At 47.7% G+C, this 23,536-nt stretch overlaps 2 protein-coding genes and 1 non-coding gene across 14 annotated transcripts in view; 2 read left to right on the top strand and 1 right to left on the bottom strand.

Moving 5' to 3' along the window:
* NCALD (neurocalcin delta) overlaps positions 1 to 4,193 on the top strand; it is a 432,659-nt gene extending 428,466 nt beyond the window's left edge. For all 7 annotated transcript variants that reach the window (XM_060127588.1, XM_060127587.1, XM_060127590.1 and 4 more), the window contains one exon: positions 1,530 to 4,193. In XM_060127588.1, the coding sequence (XP_059983571.1) occupies positions 1,530 to 1,627 (98 nt within the window). In that variant the 3' untranslated portion in view covers positions 1,628 to 4,193. The remainder of the gene's footprint in view (positions 1 to 1,529) is intronic.
* Positions 4,194 to 9,808: 5,615 nt separating this feature from the next.
* GRHL2 (grainyhead like transcription factor 2) overlaps positions 9,809 to 23,536 on the bottom strand; it is a 163,652-nt gene continuing 149,924 nt past the window's right edge. For 4 of the 6 annotated variants that reach the window (XM_060127422.1, XM_060127423.1, XM_060127429.1 and 1 more), the window contains 3 exons: positions 21,476 to 21,561; positions 12,702 to 12,766; positions 9,809 to 10,631 (listed from right to left, as the gene is read on the bottom strand). In XM_060127422.1, the coding sequence (XP_059983405.1) occupies positions 10,517 to 10,631; positions 12,702 to 12,766; positions 21,476 to 21,561 (266 nt within the window). In that variant the 3' untranslated portion in view covers positions 9,809 to 10,516. Of the gene's footprint in view, positions 10,632 to 12,701; positions 12,767 to 21,475; positions 21,562 to 23,536 lie in introns of those variants that run through there. The other 2 variants (XR_009536312.1, XR_009536313.1) reach the window with 1 other exon arrangement.
* Positions 13,406 to 13,510, top strand: LOC132508458 (U6 spliceosomal RNA). Its single transcript, XR_009536597.1, has one exon. It is a non-coding gene; the product is annotated as a U6 spliceosomal RNA (small nuclear RNA).

The raw sequence follows: 23,536 nt of genomic DNA, 5'->3' as shown, positions 1-23,536 counted from the left end.
GCCCTCTGGGGCACCAGCTGCCTGAGAATCCAGGTTTGCAGGGTACAGGCCAATCTGTTTGCTTTGTTTCTCCACAAAGGTGCCATTACATCCTGTTTCTCTATGTGCCTTGATTCACAGCGAATAGTTTGTTTTGCAAAGACTAAACACATGGGATTCTTTTAATAGAATAGTAAACTCACTGACATTAAACTGCACATTTTGCTGATGCTCCAGGGGAGCACAGGTGGGCTTGTCTGCTGCCCAAGGCCCAGCCTCCTCTTCAGAATAGGGCTGAAAGATGGGAGAAGATCCAAACACTGCAGGACCGAACGCTCACTGCGAGAAATGAGACCCTGTGCTCTGGGACTCGGCCACAATGGGGTCACAGAGCCCTGACGGGGTCAGCATTCCCCAAATGCATCTCGTTGCTAAAAGTCCTGTGCTTTCCTAAGGGAAAGCCTTGGGTTTTTAAAAAAAAAAAAGGGCGGGGGTGGGGGGGGTCGGAGTGGGAGCCGTACTGGGAGGGGCTTTCGGTCTGCAAGGGGTCAGGCTCCACCCAACCAGGAGACTTGGTGCTTTGGCTCAGGGCTTCTGGACCCCAAGGCGGGACGCCACACCGGAGCACGGTCCTCATCTAGACCCTCCCGCTGTTAGATTCCTCTTGGAGAAGCTCTTTGCATCTAACCCCTGGCGCTGACTTGAAGAGAAAAGTCTGGGCCCCCAGCAGGTTAGCTGGGAAGCCAATCCGGGAGCACGCGGGTAGTTAGCCCGAGCGGATACATACGCTGAATGCAGGGTTTACCCTGCCGCAACAAGAAAGCGGGGGAAGCTTTGCCTCCCCACCAACAATATGACCGAGGAAACTTCCCGAAGGGAATTGATACATACTCTAGCTTGGGCAAGAAGGAGAAAGACATCGAGGAGGAGTGGAATCCCAGGCAGCCAGTCTCCCCCGTCCAGCCCATTGAGGTAGGAGGAAAGTGCCCTGATTGACGGGAGGGACCCCCGCGGCACCTCTCTGCTTCTCGGAGCACACAGCCCTCGCCTGGATGGAAGGGCAGCCATCCTCACACCCTGGCCCAAAGAAGGGGCCCTCTCCCCAGGTGTCTCTTCGGGCCCCTCTGCCCACATGCAAACGTAGGTGTAGCCAAGTGACCCTGAGGAGCCCAGAGGGCCCAGTGAGCCCGTGGGGACGGCCTTGGCGCTGCAGGAGCCCAGCTCAGTCTCTGAAAGGCGCTATCTGAGTCCCTCCGGGGCACCTGCAGCTGGAGGGGCCACGAGGGCAGGGCCCACGTCGCGGCCACCCAGCAGCCCCGCAGCCCAGGGCCGTGCACACAGAGCTCTCAGGAGGCCGCGTGCTGCAATGTGCGATGCTCAACGAGCCCCGGGGTCTCGGCTCGGAGAGACGGAAGGTGGGCCTCACGGCAGGTGTGAGACCCCGGGAAGAGGTGGGCCGCCGCCGCCGCCGCCGGCTCCAAGGTACAGCGGGAAGCCTACGTCTGTGCAGCGGCCGCCAGCCGCCACTCACCGGTCCTCTTGCTTTCTAGGAAAACTCTCCCTGGAAGAGTTCATCCGAGGGGCCAAGAGCGACCCGTCCATAGTGCGCCTCCTGCAGTGCGACCCCAGCAGCGCCGGCCACTTCTGAGCCGGAAGCCCCACCAACTGTAGAGCTGCTTGTGTTCCCTTTGGAGTTTAGTTTTTAACAAAAAAATTTTTTTTTTTGCCAAACAATATTGACGGTGATGCTGTTCCTCGTGTGGTCGGATGCACCTCCCTCCGTGCCGCCTGCAGCTTCTTTTGTCGTGGACGCTTCATGGGAATGTCTAGAGCCCCCCGCGCTTGTGGAGAGCATGAACAGTGCTGCCGTGCACAGACTTTGTGGTGTTCGTTGTTCTGACGATTTTTCATCGTTATTATTATTACTTTCCCTTTGATTCGAAAGTCTGTGTTCTAAAACCGAAGACTGGGGGAGGCAAGAGAAGAGAAGAGAAAACAATCCAGTCCAGTGATTCTATTGCAAGCTTAAGGGCCCTGTTTGGAAAACAAAATTCCCCACCTGGGTCTGGAGTGACACATGCCCTAGGGGTGGTGGCACCAGATGCTCGATTGCCCAGGGACCAGGAATCCTCCAGGGCCAGGCTATTAAAGGGGCCTGGGGGATTCCCGCCTGGAGGCCCACCCCATCCTCTTCCCCAGCAGGCTTTAGTTTCTAAGCTGTGAACATTTCAAGGTAAATTCATAGAGGAGAGGAAAAAGATGGCTCAGCTATTTCTTCCCAGGTTTACACTAGTTGAGCTAAGATGAGTTTCTCTGGAAATTAAACACAAATGGTAATTTATATTTCAAAGCCAGACCCATCTTGTTGCCTATTGTAGTTCAAAAAAAAAAAAAAAAGATCGCTGTATATAAAATACTGGGTATTACAGACGAAATTAAGTGTTTTGCCTTGTTTAAATGAAATGCATGTTTAGTGAGCACTAATACAATCTTATTACAGGAGACTGTTTTTAGTAGCTTGTTGTGAAGTAAGCCAGCTATAATGAATGTCTATGTCTTATTTTAAAGTCATATCCGTCTTTGCACAAATGCACCAATCAACAGGTATATTTTATATATTCCAGAAAAGTACAAAGTAACCATGACCAGGGCCCAACCTTAATTTTGAATGCTTTTCCAGTGGTAGTGCCTAGGCAATAGAAGTGGGGCAAGTTTGAGTGGGATGTGTCAACTGGGGCACCAGAAGGTTCATATTTATTAGAGATGTGGGTTTGCCCACCCAGCCCAGCAGCCCGTTGACAGTCCTGGATCAGAGGTGCGGTGCTTTTCTGAGCAGATAATATTCTGTAGCTGTTCCCACCCCCACCCCAAATAGCATAAATTCTCAGGACTTCCCAGTGCTTTAATCCACATGGATGGTTAGGAAGCCATAGCTGGAATGTTGACTTTTCCACGCCTCTAGCGGCCCTGAAAAGAGTCAGAGGTTAGAGGCTGGGCATCACCTGGTTCATCCTGAAGAAGGCATAGGCAAGTGTGTCTGTGATTTCCAAGGCCCACCCTTGGGAATCCGAAAGTATCTTGCATCATCGTGTTCTCTGAATGCAAATTTCTATTTACAGAAGTGACAGTACAAATTTGAGTTGCAGTTTGGTCTGATGACCTCATACATCCTAATTTGAATTGAAAGGTAAGAGTACAAGTTGCTGGTCACAGGTAAGTCATATTTTCACAAGCAGTAGGTATGGGGAAGTCCAAACACTCAAGGATGTAGACGGGGAGACCCTGCCCCAAGAGAAGGCAGAGAGGTCTCCTTGGCTGCGGCCAAGCTACTTCCTGTAGACCATGAACCACAGAAAGATAAACTTATAACCATGAGGAAAATGATGCTGAGCCCATTTCTAACCTCTAGATTCCTGAGTATTACGCGATTCCATTTAAACTGACAGTAAAAATCTGAATTTGTATGGTTGACCAAAACGAACCAACTTGGCAGGGTGAAATTTTGAGACCTGGACTCAGTAAAATAATCTTCATCTTCCTCTGCGTGTCAGTTTTTTTTATAGTGGTTCTGTACTGTGAGACTTGCTGAGTCCCTCCATTGGCCAAGTGGTAAAATCTGGTTTTGAAAACTAGGGAGTTAACCTAAGACGCGGCGTGCACAGTGGCAAGGGGACCCGGCACCTCTGTAGGTGATGTTCAGGAGCTGCCTCCCACTTTCTCCCGCTCTTGATTGAAGACCTAATTCCTCCTTTAGTTCTCCTTAGATGGCGGAGTCAGTTAATGTTGGGGAACGCCCGCCTGGGCCCTGTCCTCAGTCACGACATCTTACTGAGCCAGACGCACTCCGTTCCCTAGAACCTGGAGCTGGAGTGAGATGCAGGGGAGTGTGTCTCCAGCTGTTAAGAAAACAAAGCGGAAACTAGTCCTCGTCCTTGCCTGCCATCGACCCTGTGTGTATTTTCTTGAGGGTTGTTTTCTCATTCTCCTCCTTCCCAGGAAGACCTTTGTATGTCTGATCCAATGCACTCGAGTGTGGCCAAGGGACTTGACAGCACCCAGAAGGCTGAATGCCTAAAAGCTTATGTCACTCCTGTGCTGGGCTGTTCATTGTCATTGCTGTGTTGAGGGACCTCTGGAAATGGAGTCTGTTCTGTCTGAAATCAGGCCAGCCTGTGATGTTCAAGGGACTGGAATAAAGTGGCTTACGACGTGAAGGATGATAGAGTGGTCGACTGTTCATATCCTTGTTTAGGGTGGGGAAGGGGTGTTGAGGGCGCAGTCCCATCCCATTGATATGCCCTGGGGGCACTTTGCACAAGTGAATTTAGTAATTTATGAATCCCTCCCCGTGGAGTGGGTCCTATATCTGGTGACTTTTGTGTTACTCTAGCTTGGCATTCAAGAACGTTGCTGATTTAATATGATGGTCTGGGACATGAGGTTTCCATGCCTAAACTGCTGCTCCAGCTGAACCTGTGCCCGTGTGAGGGCCCAGATGCTGTGCTGGCCACCTCCTGGGTGTGGTTTCTGCTCTCCAGGCACAAGGAAGCAGGGTTTGTGAAAGCGGGGATGCGAGGGTCTGCTGGACCCCAAGCCGTGTCCGGAAGCATCCTTGGTCTACATGTGGGCTAACTTTCCCCTCATGGCCTTCACTTTCTTACCTCCTCTCCTTCCTCACAACTGGAGCTATAAATTCTAGTCTCAACATTAGGTGCACCAGAAGGAGAAACTGAGGCAAGTTCCTCTTCAGTGGGAAATTAACATGCCCCTCTCCCCTCTCAGGGCCTCTCAGGCTGGAGAAGAGTCTGTAGGAAAACTGACATGATACAGAGCCCATGGCCTCAAAGCCAATTCAGATCAAGGTGCTTGTTGCTGCTGTCCTTGGCCTTGCCTCCAGCACAGAGGCCATGAATGTAGGAAAAGGATGAATGTCAGCTATGGTAGGTGTCTCATGGGCCAACCAGACCTCGTGTAGGAGCTGAGTTGGCCTGGAGGGGAGTCTTTTTGTACCTCACAGCTTCTCTCTATAGACCAGCAGTGGCCCTGAGGCCCGTGAGAACTGAGCACACGTAATGCCACGTCACTCACGGCAGTGATGGTAAGGAGGTGGCTGGGACCCTCCAACCTGATCAGGAGCCTCTTCACTCGCACACCTGTTGGAGGTGAGCCTGTTAATTTCCAGCACGTTTGCAAGCCTGAGGCTCCTATTTTCAGGGTACTGTCCCAACCCAGCTCTGGACCCCCTGCCAGCCTAGTTCAGGCATGGGGGGGCGGGGCAGGCATAGGCCAGGTGAGGAAGAATCTGCCTGCTTTCTCAGTCGAGGCAGGGGGAGGTCACGAGAGCTCCCTTTGGAAGAAATGGAGATGCTTCACGCAGGCCTCTCTTATCTTTGTCAGGAGTATGTGTTCACTTCCCTGAAATTTTCTGTTTTTTTTTTTTTTTTAAGGTGGCTGAAGAAACAAAAGAAAGAAAATTGAGCCCTGTATTTTCCAAGGCAGTAGAGTATCAGTCAGATCCACCTAAAGTAGAAAGATTGTTGCAGAGTGAAAAGATGTCCACGCCAAGGGTCTAACCAATGGTATATTCATTGCAAATAGATTTCTCTACACTTGAATGATGACCACATGTCCAGGGCTCAGGTAGGTCCTGGGCATTTGCTGCCCTGGGTGTTAATGTGCCACTGACCCTCAGAGATACAGGGGCTCAGACACTTGAGTTGGCAGCCTTCCTAAAGTGAGATTAGCGTTTGGTGACCTCAGCACATTGTGAAAGTCTAAGGGTAAGAGGGGATTGTATGCCTTAGGACTGGGGTGACTGCTAAGCCCTGGCTCTCCCAGAGTGAACCCCTATCCCGGTGCTGACGATGCCAGGCTGTTATCACTGGGCACATTGCAGCCTCTGAGGATGGACTGCATCTAATGTGCCTCTTATTCCCCAGCACCGGGCACGATGCCCGGTCCATAGTAACTGAGCTGAGCTGGCATAGCGGTGAAGGCAAGAGCTGGTACTTGACCCTGTGGCCGTGACAGCTTTACCTACCCGGAGTCCCAGTACAGGGAGGTGGGGTGTGTGTGTGTGTGGCACACATGGGGAGCAGAGTTCACAGCAGGACTATGGCTGCAATGGGTCAAGGGAGGACTGCCTCAGGGGAGATGTGGAGACCAGTGCATGCCCGGCAGGACGTCCTCGGGCCTGTGGGGAATACATTCAGACCTCCTACTGAGACTGCGGAACACGGATCGTGGCAAAGAGGCCTTTGGCCCATTTCTAATCCCAGGATCTCTCCAGAAGCCTCCTCAACGAGCACTTCTCCTGACCTCTTTGCTGCCCACTGGTCCAAGCACGGAGGCTGCCGAGGATGCCAAGGGGGTCAAAGTTGGTCAGAGAAAGCTTTCCCTGGCGAATTTTTAGCCAAGATTTGAAAGCTGTGGACGTGGACAGACAGACAGGTGGAAGAACATAGAAGCGCTCCTTGTTTGGAACAGAGAGGCTCTCGGGAGCTAATCGTGGAGGATGGCTGAAGGAGTGTGCGTGGCCACTGAGGAAATGCCGAGAAGTACTGGGATTTGAATACAGAGTGAAGTAAGTCAGAAAGAGAAAAACAAATACCGTATGCTAACACATACATATGGAATCTAAGAAAAAAAAACCAAAACGGTCATGAAGAACCTAGGGGTAAGAGGACACGGGAAGGGGGAAGGGTAAGCTGTGACAAAGTGAGAGAGTGGCATGGACATATATACACTACCAAACGTAAAATAGATAGCTAGTGGGAAGCAGCCACATAGCAGAGGGAGATCAGCTCGGTGCTTTGTGACCAGCTAGAGGGGTGGGATAGGGAGGGAGGGAGATGCAAGAGGGAAGAGATATGGGAACATATGTATAACTGATTCACTGTGCTGTAAAGCAGAAACTAACACACCATTGTAAAGCAGTTATACTCCAATGAAGATGTTAAAAAAAAAGGAAATCCTTCAGCAGAAGCATCTGCTTGGCCCTACAGGGCTTCTTCAGATGAGCCATGTGGCTGTAAGGTTGGAATTGTCCATGGAAAAGAGGAAGAAGGGGTCAGGGATACTTACTTTCTCCCTCCCATATTCAGTTTCCCAGTGATCAAAGTTTGTTCCATGGGAATTAGCACACCACACTTAAAAAAAAAAAAAAAAAGAAATACTGGGATTTGAGCTGACAGATACTAGCGAGGCTGTGGGTTCCAGGGCAAGAGACTGTCATGATGAGGTTGGCGTTTCAGCCACGTGGTTTTAGTCTCTGTGGAGAGGTGGGCGAGATGAACTAAGGGACGGGAAAGCTCTGGTGGTACATTTAAGTGGCGGTGAGGGAGCTGGGCATGAGGAATGCAGATGGACAGAGCCTACTCCCTGCCCTGGGAACTGGAAGAATAGCCATGCTGGTGGCCTGTCATGGTCACACCAAAGGCCTCGTGATGTCTTCAGCCCTCTTCTCATTTAACCTTGGGGTTGGGCACAACAAAGCAACCAGAAGAGGAAACGTCTGCTTGTTGGAGCCCAGGACCTGAGGTGCCCAAGGGGAGCCTAGAACCTTCCCCGCTCACACAGAGGCTTCTTTCCAGTCAGGCAAAGAGCCCCAATACCAACCTCACCGAGAACACCAGACATTTGAGTTGGTAGGAATATTTATTTTTTTCTTCTTAAAAATGTACAAAAAATAAAATAACTGTATTTATAGTTTATAGATTCCCCCTCTCCCATTTACAAAACTATTAAGTTACATTTGCCTTTTTTTTTTTTTTTAAACACGAGAGCAAATTGTCCATCTAGCAGTCTTCCTTGCTTGTCTTTAAGAAAGGGCTGTTTTTAGAATTTGGCACAAGCCCTCTGCTTCTGTTGCATTTGCGTAATTTTAAATAAGAAGGAAAATGAAATGTTTGATTCAGTTCATGCTTCTTAAGTTTCTGGGCTGGGACGTGCCTTAGTCTTTTAGGATCCAATTCCAAGATGATACCCGACTGCATTTTTCTGTTGGACCCAATTCCTAAACACCCACAAAGTCTAAGCAATTTGGGTAAGTATAAGAAAAACACTTGTTTCACATGTCCCTCGTCTTACGTGAATTTTTTCTTTAAAGCTTATTTATTAAGGGACAAAAAAAGAAGAGGAGGCAAGTTTTCCTATCTCTCTGGAGTGTTTTTCTTGGACAATTTTGCTCATCAAAGCTCTGCTCATATACATAGTGAAGGCCACATCGAAGCTAAGCCATGGGCACACCAAGGACGCAGAGGGGACACGGTAAGATGGGGACAGATCAAATGCGAGGGGACACGCTGCACCACCCTTTGCTGGCACTGAGCTCATATGCTTTGTTCTGGCAGTGGTCACCGCGATCATTGCCCAGGGACCTGGGACAAAGGCAAAAGCCTCTTTGATTCATCTGCTGCCTAGGGCAGGATTAGCCAACATTTTTTTCCACAGAGGCTGGAGAGAGAAGGCTTGGTAACCCGTGTCAGATTGCCAAAGATTTTCTCTTTTTCCTATTCTGGAGTGCTGTGCCCCGGCCCAGGAGTATTCGCCATTACATCTGCCGATCACGTCTGGAACCAGCCCTCAGGCAAGGAGCATGGGAGGCGCACTGTACCTCATGCACTCCCAAGAGTGAGCCCCACTAGTACCCAGGAGGTTCCCCAAGATGCCGGTCCAGGGCATGGCAGTCACAGAGTGGAGGAGGCGGCGACAGACTGGAGCAGAGGTGAATCCAGGATGTAACCTTTGGCACCACGGAGAGGGGTGATGTGTCCAGAAGACACGGAAAGGTGCCTGCTCACCACACCCAGAGATCTTCCTAGGCTCTGCACCTGCCCACCATTCCATTCAAGTCCTCTGCAGCCTCCAGGACAAACAGCTGGACTGGAGGCAGCCCTTCGTCCAGCTCTGGGCCTCAGGGGCAATGGGGTGGGAGGGCAGGGAGCCCTTGAAGAGAAAGCCCCCAGGTAAGACATCAAAGTGCTTTACAAACAAATGGGTCCTTACAGAGAACCTGTCCTAGACCTGGGACCTTGGGTGGAGGGTGTGCTCGCTAGTAGAAAGCTAGCGCTTCAACCCACAAACACAGACCCCTAGACCACGTTCCTGTCCCCTCAAGGAGAGCTGTGGCCTGGCCGGTCCATGACATCGTGATCGCTTGGGGAAGCGTTTCTTTTCATCTGCTAGGGCAGCCAGCAGAAGGGCAAACCGCCTCTCCGTCTTCCCAGGGCTCTCGGGGCATCCTCGCTTGCTCCCTCCACATCCAGCATCTGGGAGCAGAGGCGGCGGAGCACGGCCTCTCCCGTGCCGGCTGAGCCCCGGGAGGCCGCGGTGGCCTGGAGACCCAGAGCTGAACTGTCGGCCTCGCTCTCGGGACCACAGTTGGGCTTTAAGGGGGCCACTTGTGATGAAGGACGAGCTTGTAAACTGCGAGGCACTCGCAGTGGCCAGGATCCTCACGATAGCCAAGGAGTTCTGCAGCGGGCCCAAGAGACGGGGCCCTAGTGGCAACCCCCCTGCGGTCTCTCCAGAAAGTTCAGGCGGTGCCGACACCAAAGCAGGAGGAGCTGGGGCCTCAGACAATCTCACCTTTGCCACGAGACAGCTCAGAGGGAGGGTCAGGCAAAGCGCATCGCCGTGAGATAAACTCAGTGGCCTCCGAGGCGAGCAGTGCCCGTGGAAAGGGAACAGGGCGCCCTCTGCGGACAGGGACCGAGGCCCCGCGCGTGCCCACGGGAGTAGCTGTCTCGGCGCCCACCGCAGTCACCCGACACCCCGAAGGCCACTTCCGTCGCCCAGCGCGTCTCCTGAACAGCACAGAGGCAGAAGCCTCTTGGAGAAAGCAGGGTCTCCAGGTATGTGCCTCCCCCGGCCAGTGGCAGTAAACATGCCCACATAGCACAGGTAGAATATATTATTGCCATATTATAAACACTATGTACACGGGTAGCCAGGCACACCTTCTAGGTTACTTACTAATTACACAGTGGCTGAATGTCTTCCTGTACACGGCCTGCTGGCCACTCACTGGGAACCCCTGGGGGTATCGGCGAGATGACCGTCTCCGAGCAGCCTGAAGGTTTCTCACCAGGAAGGGGCGTCCGCCTCTCCCCCGACCTCTGATGAAGGAAATGGCTCGTTCTGTCCGTCCACTCAGGAGACGTAAGGAGGTGAGACGGCAGGGGCGAGCATCCTCAGGCCCTTCGGGATGAATGGATTGAAGGGGAGGGCTCTGGACGGTGGCACCTGGAGCCAGCAGTGACCTGCAGAGCCCTGGCGGGCCTGGGCCCTGGGCTCCAGAGAAAGGTGGACAATAAATAAGGATCCAACAGGCGCAAGGCCCTTTCCCGAGGCGCTTGGGCTACGGCTCCATGGCAGGAGCCGGCGGGCGGACCAAACACGGGGCTTCAGGCCTCGGCCCGCTCCCCAGCGCGGTCGTGTAACAGCAGTTGTGAGATGGGCTGGGTGGGTCTGCAGGGCCCGGGCTTCCGGCTGCCCCGGGGAGAAAGGCCCTGAGGGCTGCTGCCCGGAGCAGGGCTCAGATCTCCATGAGCGTGACCTTGAAGCCCTCCACCGTGCTCTCCATGTTGAGGATGAAGGTGTCCTCATTCGAGTAGTGCTCGATGATGTTGTCGTCCATGTTCACCAGGATGCTGCCGGGGATGGGGAAACAGAGATGCCATGACCAAGGCGCTCAGTGCAAGGGCAGGCTCCCGGCTGGGGGCTCCCTCAGCCATGCTTTTGCAAGGGAGGCCAGGGAGGGGGGCGGGGGCTGGAGGGGAGAGGAGACAGGCTCCCACTCTGCAGCGGCCCCCAAACTGGCCCCCAGAAGCCACTTTGAGGAAAGCAAAACCTCGCTTTCTCAGAACTAACTCCTTATGAAACAGGATTTCAGAGCTCATTCAACCCAAACCTTTTGCTTTCTAGATTGGTAAAGTACAGCCCAGAAGTTAACAGAGCCTGAAATCACAAAGTTAGCTATTGACAGGGCCAGGTCCCCGAACTATTTTCATTAAACCATATTGCCTCTTGAAAATGCATTTTAAAAAAGTACTCCACACTTAGGAGAAGAGGAAAATAAACAAGAGCTGCAGGTACCCTTCCTCAAGCATGTAGTGTGTTCCAGTGTTTTGGAGACCTTGTGTTCAGTCCTCAGGGCAACCTTGAAGGCAGGTGCGGTCATCACCACGGTGCAAATGAGAAACCTGAGCTCAGCAAGGTGAGATCGTGTCCCCAGGTTCACTCAGCTGCTTCACTGCTGAGCTAGGTTTTGAAACTGGCTTTGCCTCACTCTGAAGTTCATACTTTTACCACGTGACCTACTCCTTGGTTAACCATCTGTGTTGGGTTTGGTTTTAAGAAAACCAACAACTTCCAGGGCCTGTCTGTGATTTAGAAGTCCTTCAACCAATCCCCTTCTCTGAAGTCAGACAGATCTTGGTTTGAGAACTGACTCTCATTTTACAGCTGTGTCATCAGGCAAGTTGTTTAGCCTTTCCGCAAAAATAAGAATAACAACCCTGCTTTAGACGGTGGTTGTTAGGATTAAAGTATTTAGCCCAGGGCCTGAGACAGGGCTCAGTGGAAGTGAAATGTTACCATCGGCATGTGCGTCGACACTGAGGGTTTCTGCTCAACGTGAGACCTTGAGACACCGCTCAAATCTCACCAGCGAAGGAATACACTCAGCCTCTTGCACTGACTTTGGAAAGAACTGTAACATGCATTTTAGTGAGCTTTTCAACCAGGGCTCAAGTGGAAAGGGTTTCCTGCTTGGCTCCAAATTAACCGAGAGACCACATCACTCAAAAAGCCCGAGTATCCCAGGTAATCAATTTCCTTCATGAAAGAGGCCCAGAGAAGAGTTTAAAGACCTATTTTCTGCTTTTTGTAAGAAGATAGCTCCAGAAGCTGACTCTAATGGAGACCCTCTCCTGGCACTGAATCCAGCTCCGTGGCAACTAAACTTGGAGCCTCATACACAGGAGGCCCTGGGAGGGCTGGAGACAGCAGATGTGCGAGCTAAACCCTAGGGCTTTGGGGCCACGGACCTGGGTTAAATCTGCGCCTCACCTGCTGAACATGAGACTTCGGGCAAGTTGCTTAGCCTCCATCAGCAATAAATTATGGATAAGAATCTACCTCACTGAGTGGTGAGGAACAATAGAACAATACACATAAAGCACTTAGCAGGGGACCCAGGACCTACTGAGCACCAGATAAATGAGAGCTGTTGTTCTTAACAGTGAGAACAAGCAGGTCCAGTAATCATTTCGATCATTATGTTAGTAATGACCTCAGAAGAATCCTCTATGCCCTGAATCCTTTGTATTCCTACCGTGCTGCCCTGAAACCAGCCCCAAGAGCAGCACGTGATTCCCTATAAACTGCTCTCTGCAGAAGGGCGACCTTGCCACTGTCCCCAGGGCCACTCTCACCACTTCCAGACCCCTCTATTCTACCCACTAATCCTGTCATTGGAGGGGGGCATCTCAGCTGACGTCATGACAATGCACTCTCACCCCCCGCTCTCTCTCATTAAAGGTCTTCAAAATGCGTGGCACACGTAAGCTGCTCAGCACACCTTTGGAAAAGGATGACAAATTTTTATAAAAGGCAGACAACAGAACTAACGAAAGACGGGCACCATCTTGTTTTTTTTTAAAGGCACTGTATAGACATATCTGATTGGGAAATCAATTTAAGTTCCGTTTCTTTCTTACCCTTTTTTGCTTTTCTTGTAAAGCTTTGTTATCTTTTCCACGGGCAGCCCGTATTTCTCAGATATCTGCAACCAATAACAAAAAGGCAGGTGAGTGTGGAAGGGGAGCCAAGCGGAGACGAGAGAAAATTCCAACTTCACGGTCCTGGAAATGTTTCTGGGTGCCAGTGGTCTTCACTCATGAGTCAGACTCTCAAAAAGGCTCATTTCTTTGGACAAACCATAAATCAGTTAACAAAAAATTCACCCACAGGAGAATTTAATCTATGATGAAGGTGTCATTTCAGGTCAGTCAGAAAAAGATGGACTCTAATCATGATGTTGGATTAAATAGGTAGCCATATAGAAAAAAATTAACAAGTTAAAGTCAGATCCCTTCTCCACGACTTCCATCAAAATAAATATCACCAAAGATTTACAGGGAAAAGATGAAACCATGCAAGAAGAAACCATGAATCAATTCTTTGTACAGATATCATCTTTAAGTAAGGAAGATGCCAAGCCAGCTATGAAACCTGAAGAAAAAAGGCCAAAATGTAGATAAAGCAGCATAAAATGAAAAATACCCGTATAGGCAAAACCACCCAAAAAGCTGAGGACAGACAATACACTGGGAAACATTTGTGCAACACAAATGACAGACATGGAACTAAACTTTCTTAAGTTAGAAAGAACACCTCCAAATTAAAAAAAACGGACTAACATGCTCCCTTTGGCGGCACATATACTAAAATTGGAACGATATAGAGAAGATGAGCATAGACCCTGCACATGGATAATGTGCAAGTTCGTGAATTGGTCCATATTCTTTAATACAAATGAATGTATTTACAGAACAGAACAGACTCAAACAGACATAGAAAACAAACTTAGGTTACCAAAGGGGACAGGGGGGAGGGAGGGATAAATTAGGAGTCTGGGATTAACAGATACACACTACTGTATATAAAATAGATAATCAATAGGACCCTGTATAGCACAGGGAACTATATTCAATACCTTACAAATAACCTATAATGGAAGATAATCTGAAAAAATATATACATATAACTGAATCACTTTGCTGTACACCTGAAACTAACATAATATTGTAAATCAACCATGCTTCAATTAAAAGAAGGAAAAAGACTAACAATTCAATGGGAAAAGGAAGGCAAGAACATAAAGAAGTAATTCACAGAAAAACTACAATAGGACAATAAGCAAATAAGAAAATGCACCACCTCACTATTAATTTAAAAATTCAAATTAAAACAACAGCAGGATACTGCCTTTAATCTATGAGACTAACAAAAACTGAAGAATTGATAATACAGTGCCAGCCAAAGGATGAGAAGCAGCAACTCTCATAGCCCATAGATAGGAGAGCAACAAGCTCAACCTTTCTGGAGGGAAATCTGGCAGAAGCTATTGAAATTTCAAAGGCATATATCTTTTGACCCAAATAATCCACATCTAGTAATCTGGTGCACAGAAATACACTCAGATGTATGCAAAGCTCTTCAAAGCATCACTGTTCATAACACAGCTAACTGTGTACAACAAACATTCATTAAGCACATTTTGATATTTGCACAGTTGAAAACCACGCCGTCATGCAACCATTAAAAGAAATGCAGGACGCCTATATGAAAAAAATGTCCTTAACATACTAAGTGAAAAAACACAAATTGCAAAACACTGTATATAGTGTAATCCCACTTGTATTTAAAAAAAAAAATATGTAAGTAAATAGAAAATATCTGAAAGACCCACCAATCTATTAGCAGTGGCTACCCTGGAAGAATGGACAGAAACAAGGAGATTCTTCTTCTTTTCACATTGTACAATTCTGTGCTATTTATTTTTACAGTGACCATGATTCAGCTTTATAAATATAAAGCTATAAAGTAATATAATAATAGTGTAGAGATGGATTCTGGAGACACCTACCCAAAATGCTTTTTCTCTCCCAAATCCAATCCACCCACCTCTTGTGAGCCCAGTGGCTGGCAGGGCTCACAAACAGCTAGGGCAGGTGAGGTTTGGGACTTGGACTACTGGGCAGTCTAGCAGGGCCTAGGAAAAGAAGCCAAAGAGCCCTGGGACAAAGGTGGGATAGGTTTGGCTCCTGGGAAGAGCTTATTCTCCAGAGAATCGGATTCCCACCCATCCATCCCTTACACTGCACAGGAAGAACTCCCACCCCCTCCCCCAAGCCCCAAAGGAGCAGAACAGGTGGGCTGAGGACTGAGACAGCAAAGGTAGACTGGGAAACAAGTGGCCTGCCTGTCGCACATCACTGCTCCGTCACTGATGGAACTGCCTCATGGCCATACTGGAGCCCAAATGAGCCCAGCACATAAAATAACACGGCCTGTGGGCAGCAAAGAAAATGGACAGAACTTAATGTGGACAGCATCTGTGTGAACAGAACATAAAAGAGCACTTATGAAGACCGCTGTACAGCACACAAGTATAAAATTCTGATCTAAATATATGATTATTGAACTAAAAAATCTGTAAAGGTCAATAAATGAATTGAAGGCCAGGTGGTCGATCCAGCAAACCAATCGGCGTTAGGAAAGATCGATTAGAAAAACCATTTCAAGTGCAGAGCAAAGACACACAGCATAGATGGAAATCATGAAGGGAAAAAAAAGAGAGGTTTGAAGAATAGAGACAGCCATACCTGATGTGACTATATCCAAAGTCCCAGACAGAGAAAAAGGAGCAAATGGAGAAGAGAAAACAATTAGACAAATAACAGAGGAAAGACCCATGTTTTTAGATAGGAGGGGTATCCTGAATCCCAGGAAGGAGCAATGAGAAAAGACCCATGCATCTGGCCACGTGCCAGATCTCCAGGGGTAATGAAAATACAACATCCTGGAACCTCCCAGACAGAAAGTACAAGTTACCAAAAAAAGAAAAGAAAAAGAATGAACCTGGCTTCAGTCTTCTCATCTGTAGCACTAGAAACCAAACCGGAATAACCCCTACAGACTACTGAAAAAAGGGACTTTACCCCAAGAATTCTGTACACCAACAAGCTCTCCCTCACTTCTCAGGTTAAAGAATGGCATGTAAGAAATGCATTTCACCCAAATATCCCATTTGAGGAAAATACTCACAAAAGAACTCTAGCATATGCATCAAAACAAAGACTTCAGCAAAGGGGGAAGAAAACAAGCAATCAGTGTTGTACCATAAATATATATATACGTATACACACACACGCACGCGCGAAGACAGACTATATATACTCTATATAACTATAGATCTATAGTTATATATCCATACATAATGTATATACATATATATGGTCCGTATATAGAGTTATAGGTATGTATAGCTACCTATATGTAGTTAAATGGACTGGGAATGTGAAATAAGTGTTAAATAAGGATTCTTGAAGTAAAAAGAACATAATGGAATCACAGAGCAATAAGGAGAAGAGACTGAAACAATTTAGGGAAAGAATAACTTTCAAGAAAAGATGAAAAACAGTGACTTAATCCAACTGCAAAACTAAAGAGAAAGAGGAAACTGCAAAGTAAAATAAATAAAAACCAAAACATTTATCGTTGTGAGTTGCTTGGCCTGCAAGCATTGGGTTTTGAACTTTGGTTGGTGTCATTTGGAACTTCTTTTTAAAATGAAATGGAAAAATAAAGTGCGTTCCTTTTTTGACTCAACATCAGCAAGTTCATATCTCTTAGTCCCCCTTTTCTGAAAGAGAGGTGAATCTGATTCTTGGATCTTCTCTTTTCAGGGGTTTGACTCCCAGCTTTTCCCAAAGCATGAACGCATATACCTCAGCTCACAGTTCAGTTGATAACAGTCAGGAAATTTGCATAAACCTGCATACCTGCCGGAAGTAGCGGCAACAGCCAGCATTCACTGAGTGCTTACTAAGTGCTTAGCATATCAGCACAGGGAGTTCTGCATCTATTAACTCGCTCAATTCTCACATCATTGCAACAGAATAGGTGTTTTTAGGAGACCCGTTTCTCTGGGCAAGGAAACTCAGGCTTAACACTTAGTAAGTAATCATGGTCCCTCAGCTAGGAAGTGGCAGAGACAGGATTTAAAAGGTAACAGTCTGGCAGTCTGGTTTCAGATTCTAAGCTCATAGAGAAAAGGGGCATATGATGGGCCTGTTTGAAGCAGGGCTCATGGACCCCATCCAGTACCAAGAAGCAACTGGCAGAGTTGACACGGGCATCAGGCTGCCGAGGGCAACAGTCTCCAGGAGGACAAAGCCCTGCCCTCTGTGCAGTTGTCAAAGGCAAAGGCAGAGGCAGCTGGATAAAATGCCACCCTAACACAGCGTCCTCTGCCTCCACGCCAGGCAAGGAAGTGGGCTTTGCCAAATCCAGAAGCCTGGAAAGAAGTGAGACCGTGCAGGATAGCATGTGGAGGAAGCTGGCCATCTGTCGGGAGATTACGGAAGGAATCCTTCTGCCCAGGAGCTGGATGGTGTCACCACAACACTCCCCTTCCGTGTGCATGGCAAGCACACGCTTCGTGATAGTTCTCAGAGCGGGGGCATTAGGACTGCTTGGTTTTTTCTTTGTGTTTTTCAAGTAGTCTGAACTGCTCGTATATGTCCATCACTTTTAAAATCTCATGATCAATATTTTTAAGGACCCCCTAAGACTTCCTTGATGCCCAGGAGGATCCTAGGTCTTGGACATACCTCATCAGTGTGTTACTGGCTAGCTGATGATCTGGAACTTTTAGACTTTTACTTTGTGGAGAGTTCTCTTTGCCCAGAAACCTCAGATATGTGACAGGCAGAACTAGAGATTTCCATTGGTTTTCACCAATGTAGGACTCTGTCTGCCTGGTCTAGAGGCATCCGACACAACTGCCAGCTCTGGAGGCCGATGACTTTTTTTTTTTTTTTTTTGCAGTACGTGGGCCTCTCACTGTTGTGGCCTCTCCCGTTGCAGAGCACAGGCTCTGGACGCGCAGGCTCAGCGGCCATGGCTCACGGGCCCAGCCGCTCCGCGGCATGTGGGATCTTCCCGGACGCGGGCACGAACCCGTGTCCCCTGCATCGGCAGGCGGACTCTCAACCACTGCGCCACCAGGGAAGCCCCTAAGGTGCACTTTTGGAAAAGGGGTGGCTCTTGCTTATAAATACTTACTAGGTGGCTACATTTGACCTGTCAATAGAATTGGGGAGGACAGGCCTGCATCTCCATGCATGAATGACTCAGCTGCATAGAAGGGGATGCTACCGGGGCCACGAGCCACCTTTTCCCTGTGCACCCAGCCAGCTTCACCAGGGGAGAACACCCTTCTCTAGCCCCTTTGGCTTGAGGGAATCTCAATCTGCCTCTCCACCCCATAGCACTTACAGCCATCTACTACATATATATTATATATATATATATATATATATATATATATATTCATTTATACAGTGTTTCTGTATTTAAAATTTTATTTATTTTTTTGGCTGCATTGGGTCTTCGTTGCTGCATGCAGGCTTTCTCTAGTTGCGGCGAGCGGGGGCTACTCTTCGTTGCGGTGCACAGGCTTCTCATTGTGGTGGCCTCTCTTGTGAAGCACGGGCTCTAGGCGTGTGGGCTTCAGTAGTTGTGGCACACGGGCCCTAGAGCACATGGGCTTCAGTAGTTGTGGCGCATGGGCTCAGCAGTTGTGGCTCGCGGACTCTAGAGCGCAGGCTCGGTAGTTGTGGTGCATGGGCTTAGTTGCTCCGCAGCATGTGGGATCTTCCCGGACTAGGGATCGAACCTGTGTCCCCTGCACTGGCAGGTGAATTCTCAACCACTGCACCACCAGGGAACTCCCTATATACAGTGTTTCTATGTGCTACTTTAAACACCTTGTATAGGAACTCATTTAATCCTCGAAACAACACTACATCTCATTTTATCAGTATCTATCTTCATAATAATATCCCATATTATTATTACTCTCATTTCAGAAACGACGAACCTGGGGTACAGAGAGGTTGAGTAACTTGCCCAGGGTCACACTACTCTGAAGTGTCAGAGCTAGGATTTGAACCCTGACTGTGGGATCAACCATCATACACACTACTTCTTGCCTGATGGCTTACTATTGCCTAAGCTTCTTTCCTTTAGTTGTTGTGAGCTGTGACTTGGAATGGTTATTCTTCTTGTAATAACTTTTCATGTGTGGACGTCTCCCTAAGTGGACTTAAGTTGCTCAAGGGCTTAAGCTGGCTCTGCCTCTCTGTGGAGCTCAGGAAACCCCACATCTGTAAATGACAGTGATGACATCTGACCTGCCAAGTTCACAGGGCTACAGTGAAGCTCAAGTGAAGCAATGCATGTGAAATACATGCCACCCATAGCACTTGGCATGGTGGTACATACACAGTGTATGCTCAATTCAGTCAACAAATATATATGCTCAAACACCTGGGGATACACAGCAGACAGCAAGAGACAAAGCCCCTGTTCTCATGAACTTTACATTCTATTGGGGAAGAGAAACAAAAAAGCAGAGTTAACTCAGGGATTGTTTGGGTGGAAGTGAAGGTGACATTTAACCCTGCTGTGATCCAGCGAGACCACAGCTACAGAACACTTGTAGAACTAGCCAGATGTCACAAACAGGAAAGGAAGACACCAAGGAAGAAGGCGTAATGAATCAGTTCAGAATTGGTCTAGGTCAGTGGTTCTCACACCTGGCTGATCTCAGAATACCCTGAAGAACTGTTAAAAATACAGATTCCTGGGCTTCCCTGGTGGCGCAGTGGTTGAGAGTCCGCCTGCCGATGCAGGGGACATGGGTTTGTGCCCCGGTCCGGGAGGATCCCACATGCCGCGGAGTGGCTGGGCCCGTGAGCCATGGCCGCTGAGCCTGCACGTCCGGAGCCTGTGCTTCGCAACGGGAGAGGCCACAACAGTGAGAGGCCCGTGTACCGCAAAAAATAAACAAAAAAATGCAGATTCCTGCTGCTCCACCGCCCTCCCCCACCTCCACTTCAGCAGAACGGGAATCTGGGGTTGAGGACTGGGAATATGCATTCAAAACAGCTGCTAAAGTAATTTTCAGCTTCACCACCATCCTAGGTAAGTCAGTTTCAGTAATATGATCTTAAAGGCCAGATTAAAGGTATGAAATTTGTTCAAAGGGCTTCTGTAGCTCATAAATCAATCTTCCAGTCATTTTAGGGTCATTTAAAAAAATCCTAGTTCATTTGAAGAGAGATAGATGATACTTTTTGTTGTGTTCATTTCTGGTTTTGTTTTCCCTTTATGGGGTGGGGGGGCAGATTCAGTAACAACAAACTCCATGCCAATGACAGATCCTGAGAACAGAAGAGATTACCAAACCCTCCAGCCAGGTGTTTCTTAGAGGGTGGTCCTCCATGCCCTGCTCTGAATTGCCTAACAATGCCAACCACATTGGTAACATTCTTGTGCTTTTTAAAAAAAAATTTCAGGTGAACAAATAAATAATTTTTTTACATATCATATAAATTCCCCACTTAAACCATTTAAAGTGTACAATTCAGTAGCATTTAGTACATTCACAATGTTCTGCAAACGTCAGGACTATGTAGTTCCAGAACAATTCATCACCCCAAAAGGAAACTCACTAAGTAGACTTTTCTCATTCACTTTTCACCCAACTCCTGGCAACAACTAATCTGCTTTCTGTCTCAATGGATTTGCCTGTTCTTGATATTTCCTATAAATTGTATGATTATACAATGTGACCTTACGTGTCTGGCTAGCAATTCCACTCCTCAGTATACACACCAAAGAATTGAAAACAAGTATTCAAACAAACACCTGTACCTGGATGTTCTTTGCAGCACTATTCACAATAGCCAAAAGGTGGGGGGGGGGGAATCCAAATGTCCATCAACTGGTGAATGGAAAAACGAAATGTGGTATATCCACACAATGGAATACTATTCAGCCATAGAAAAGAATGAAGTACTGATTTATACTACAACATAGATGAACCTCAAAAACATTACTCAAAGTGAAAGAAATCATCCACAAAAGACAACATAGTGTATGATTCCACTTATAGTCACTGTCCTACACATTTTCACATATTACTCCATAGCCCAATATGCTGTTTCAATGCAGCAGTTTTCCAGACCAACAAAAATTCTAGACTGTCCCTTGGCAGTCCTGCTGTCTTCATCACCACAAAAACCCTGGATCTTCTACAACATGGTTGTACAGGGGAGTCAGATATCATTTTCAATGTAGAGTCATATTCAGATGGATAATACATGGATAAAACATAAAATAACTTCCTGAGCCCAGGTTGGGTAATGCTAGACTAAACAGGGGATGAAGAGGGAAGGAGAGATTTCAGAATCTTATTTAAATCATTTTATAACTCTGCAATTTATATCTTTTTCTTAACCAAAAGAGGTCATATTTTATTTTGGATTACACTATCGCAGCTGGCAAGACACTTCCTAATCGTTTTTGTTCTGTATAGATTTGGAAGTTAAACGTATCTAATTTGGTTTCACGCAGAGACAAATGGAAACTCACAGTTTAAACTTTCTCTGTGGCATCTTACTCTGATTAGCCTTAAACTGACAGGGAATTGGCAGTTTTACAAAGTTTCCTTCTCCTTAAGATGCTAATAATAAGCCAGACAGGGTGGAAATCAGTGTCCCCATGAATCTCTACTTTTTCTTTTTCCTTGAGAAAGCTCATTCCAGGGCCATCTCGAAGGCTGCATTTTAATAAATGGATTTCAGCTCAGGAGAGTACATGCCGGTTTCTCGGAGGCTGAAGGGGGTTCATTGCTTACCGCTTCCATCAGGCCCCTCACGGTGGGGGATTTCAACATCAAGGCATCAAACACATCGTCTGTCTCCTTCCTCACGTACAAAAGCACTGAAAGAGAAGGGACGGGAAGCCGTGACTGCGAAGCCCACACACCTGCCCCAGGAGACTGCTTCCTACCAGTGGCAGTTACAGATGAACATTCTGTAACTTCTTCCTGTAACCCCCAACAGAAAAATGTAATTTCCAGCAGGCTGACCCTAAGGAAACCCCAAACCATATTCTATTGGGTTAGCCAAAAAGTTCGACCCACCCGAACGAACGTTTTGGCCAGCCCAATATTTAAATGAGGGCCGCTTCCACTGGATTTACAGACCTCTTCTTGGAAAATCATTGTCTTTAAAATAGTGTGGCTGCTACTTCTGCTGTAGGAGCCCCTGGAATGGGTTAAAGGGGGCATGGCAGCGGGTTGATGGGCTGCAGTGCCACCATCTCCTGCTGGGCTTGTCAACAGCCACACCTGCATGCTGGGCTTACAGCTCACCCCCAGGGCCTGCCCAGAGAGGCAGCTCTCATTAACTGTGTATCTGTGGATAGCAATCACTCCGCTAACATAGCAGTAACCATTATCAGGCATCCCAGAGCTTGTACAGACAAAGGCAACCGACTCCCATGACTTTGGGAGAGCCACCCTGAGAAGTGGCTACAAAGGCAAAACAAATAACGGCATTGGTGATAATTACAGTCATTCTCTGTCCTGGAGAACTTCTAACAAACAACGGGCACTGTCACTGACCCTGACTCCTTGTGCCTCTCAAAGCCCAGCTCAGCGTAGGAGCTCCAGGCGAGGGGCTCAGTAACTCCACTGTCCTTTTCCAAAGAAAAGCCACTCCCGGGAGAACCAGTTCTCTATTGCTGGAAGGTTGCAGTGCCCTCACGTGTCCCTAGGACTGAGATGTCTCAAAGGCCGTAACTTTGCATTTTGTCCCAGCAATTCCTGATGGCAATTTTTGTGCAGACTTCACAACCTCGAAATATCTGAAAAACACAAGCTTTGGACCAGCCAGCATGTACTAAATATGGATGTAAGCTACTATCACTTTGGCCCGGGTGATCCTTGATTTCCATATAACATTGCCCTCATTCTAAAGGATGAGATATAAAAGGCATGCAGGAATGGAGCTCAAAATGCACTCGAATATTTGATGGTGAGCCTGTGAAGCCGGAAAACCCTTTATAGGTTTAAATATTACTACTGTAATTAACACTACTCAGGTATTTACACTCCTTGAATTCTGAAATGCTCATTACTCATTCACAATTATGATAATATTCCTTAACTAGATCCAGGTCTAAAAATAAAACTAATTATATTAGTGAAGATGGAGTGCTTACTATGTACTGGGCACCTGAGTTTGGTGTTTTACATACATTAACTCATCAAGCCTCCCTCTGTGACGTGGGTACTCCTGTCACCCCATTTTACAAGTGAGGACTCCAAGGTGCAGAGGACCTTCCCAAGGTCACGTGACTCGATGTGGCTGAGGGAGGCTACACAGGGGATGCTCTCGACCATTATGCAAATCCCATTTCAACAAATAGGAAAAAAAAAATTCTCAGTAACAAAAACCTCAAGCCTGTGCAGATGGTGGACGTACGGTAACCTGACTCATTAAAAGTCCAGTGCTGTAAGCAGAAGGTCTCTGGAAGCTCTTGGTGTTGGCTACAGCAGGATGTGGGGAGAAAAGCCACCACCTCCCCTTTCCCCTTACTCCCAGGAGGGACAATGAATCAGCACAGCATTGAGATGCTGAGCAAGACACTGACAGGCCTGTGCTTCGTTTCTTATTATCTCGGTGAAGTGGGATAAGATCCCTGACTGAGAGAAAATGAGTAAGTTGGGATGTCACAGAAAACAGGTTCCCTGACTTGTACCGTGATTAATCGTTTGCGTCTGTTGAAGGATTCTCAGCTGCTGCTGCTTATGAGGGTATTGTCAAACACAGCACGAGCTTCTTTTTAACCTTGTATCTCACTGCTTGATGAGTCAGTATATTCACTACATTTCCCTCAAGGTAAAGGAAAG

Source organism: Lagenorhynchus albirostris, chromosome 17 (assembly GCF_949774975.1).
Source record: "Lagenorhynchus albirostris chromosome 17, mLagAlb1.1, whole genome shotgun sequence".
NCBI classification, from domain to species: domain Eukaryota; kingdom Metazoa; phylum Chordata; class Mammalia; order Artiodactyla; family Delphinidae; genus Lagenorhynchus; species Lagenorhynchus albirostris.
The sequence above is the reverse complement of the archived record's forward strand: the minus strand, read 5'-3'. Positions and strand labels throughout refer to the sequence as shown.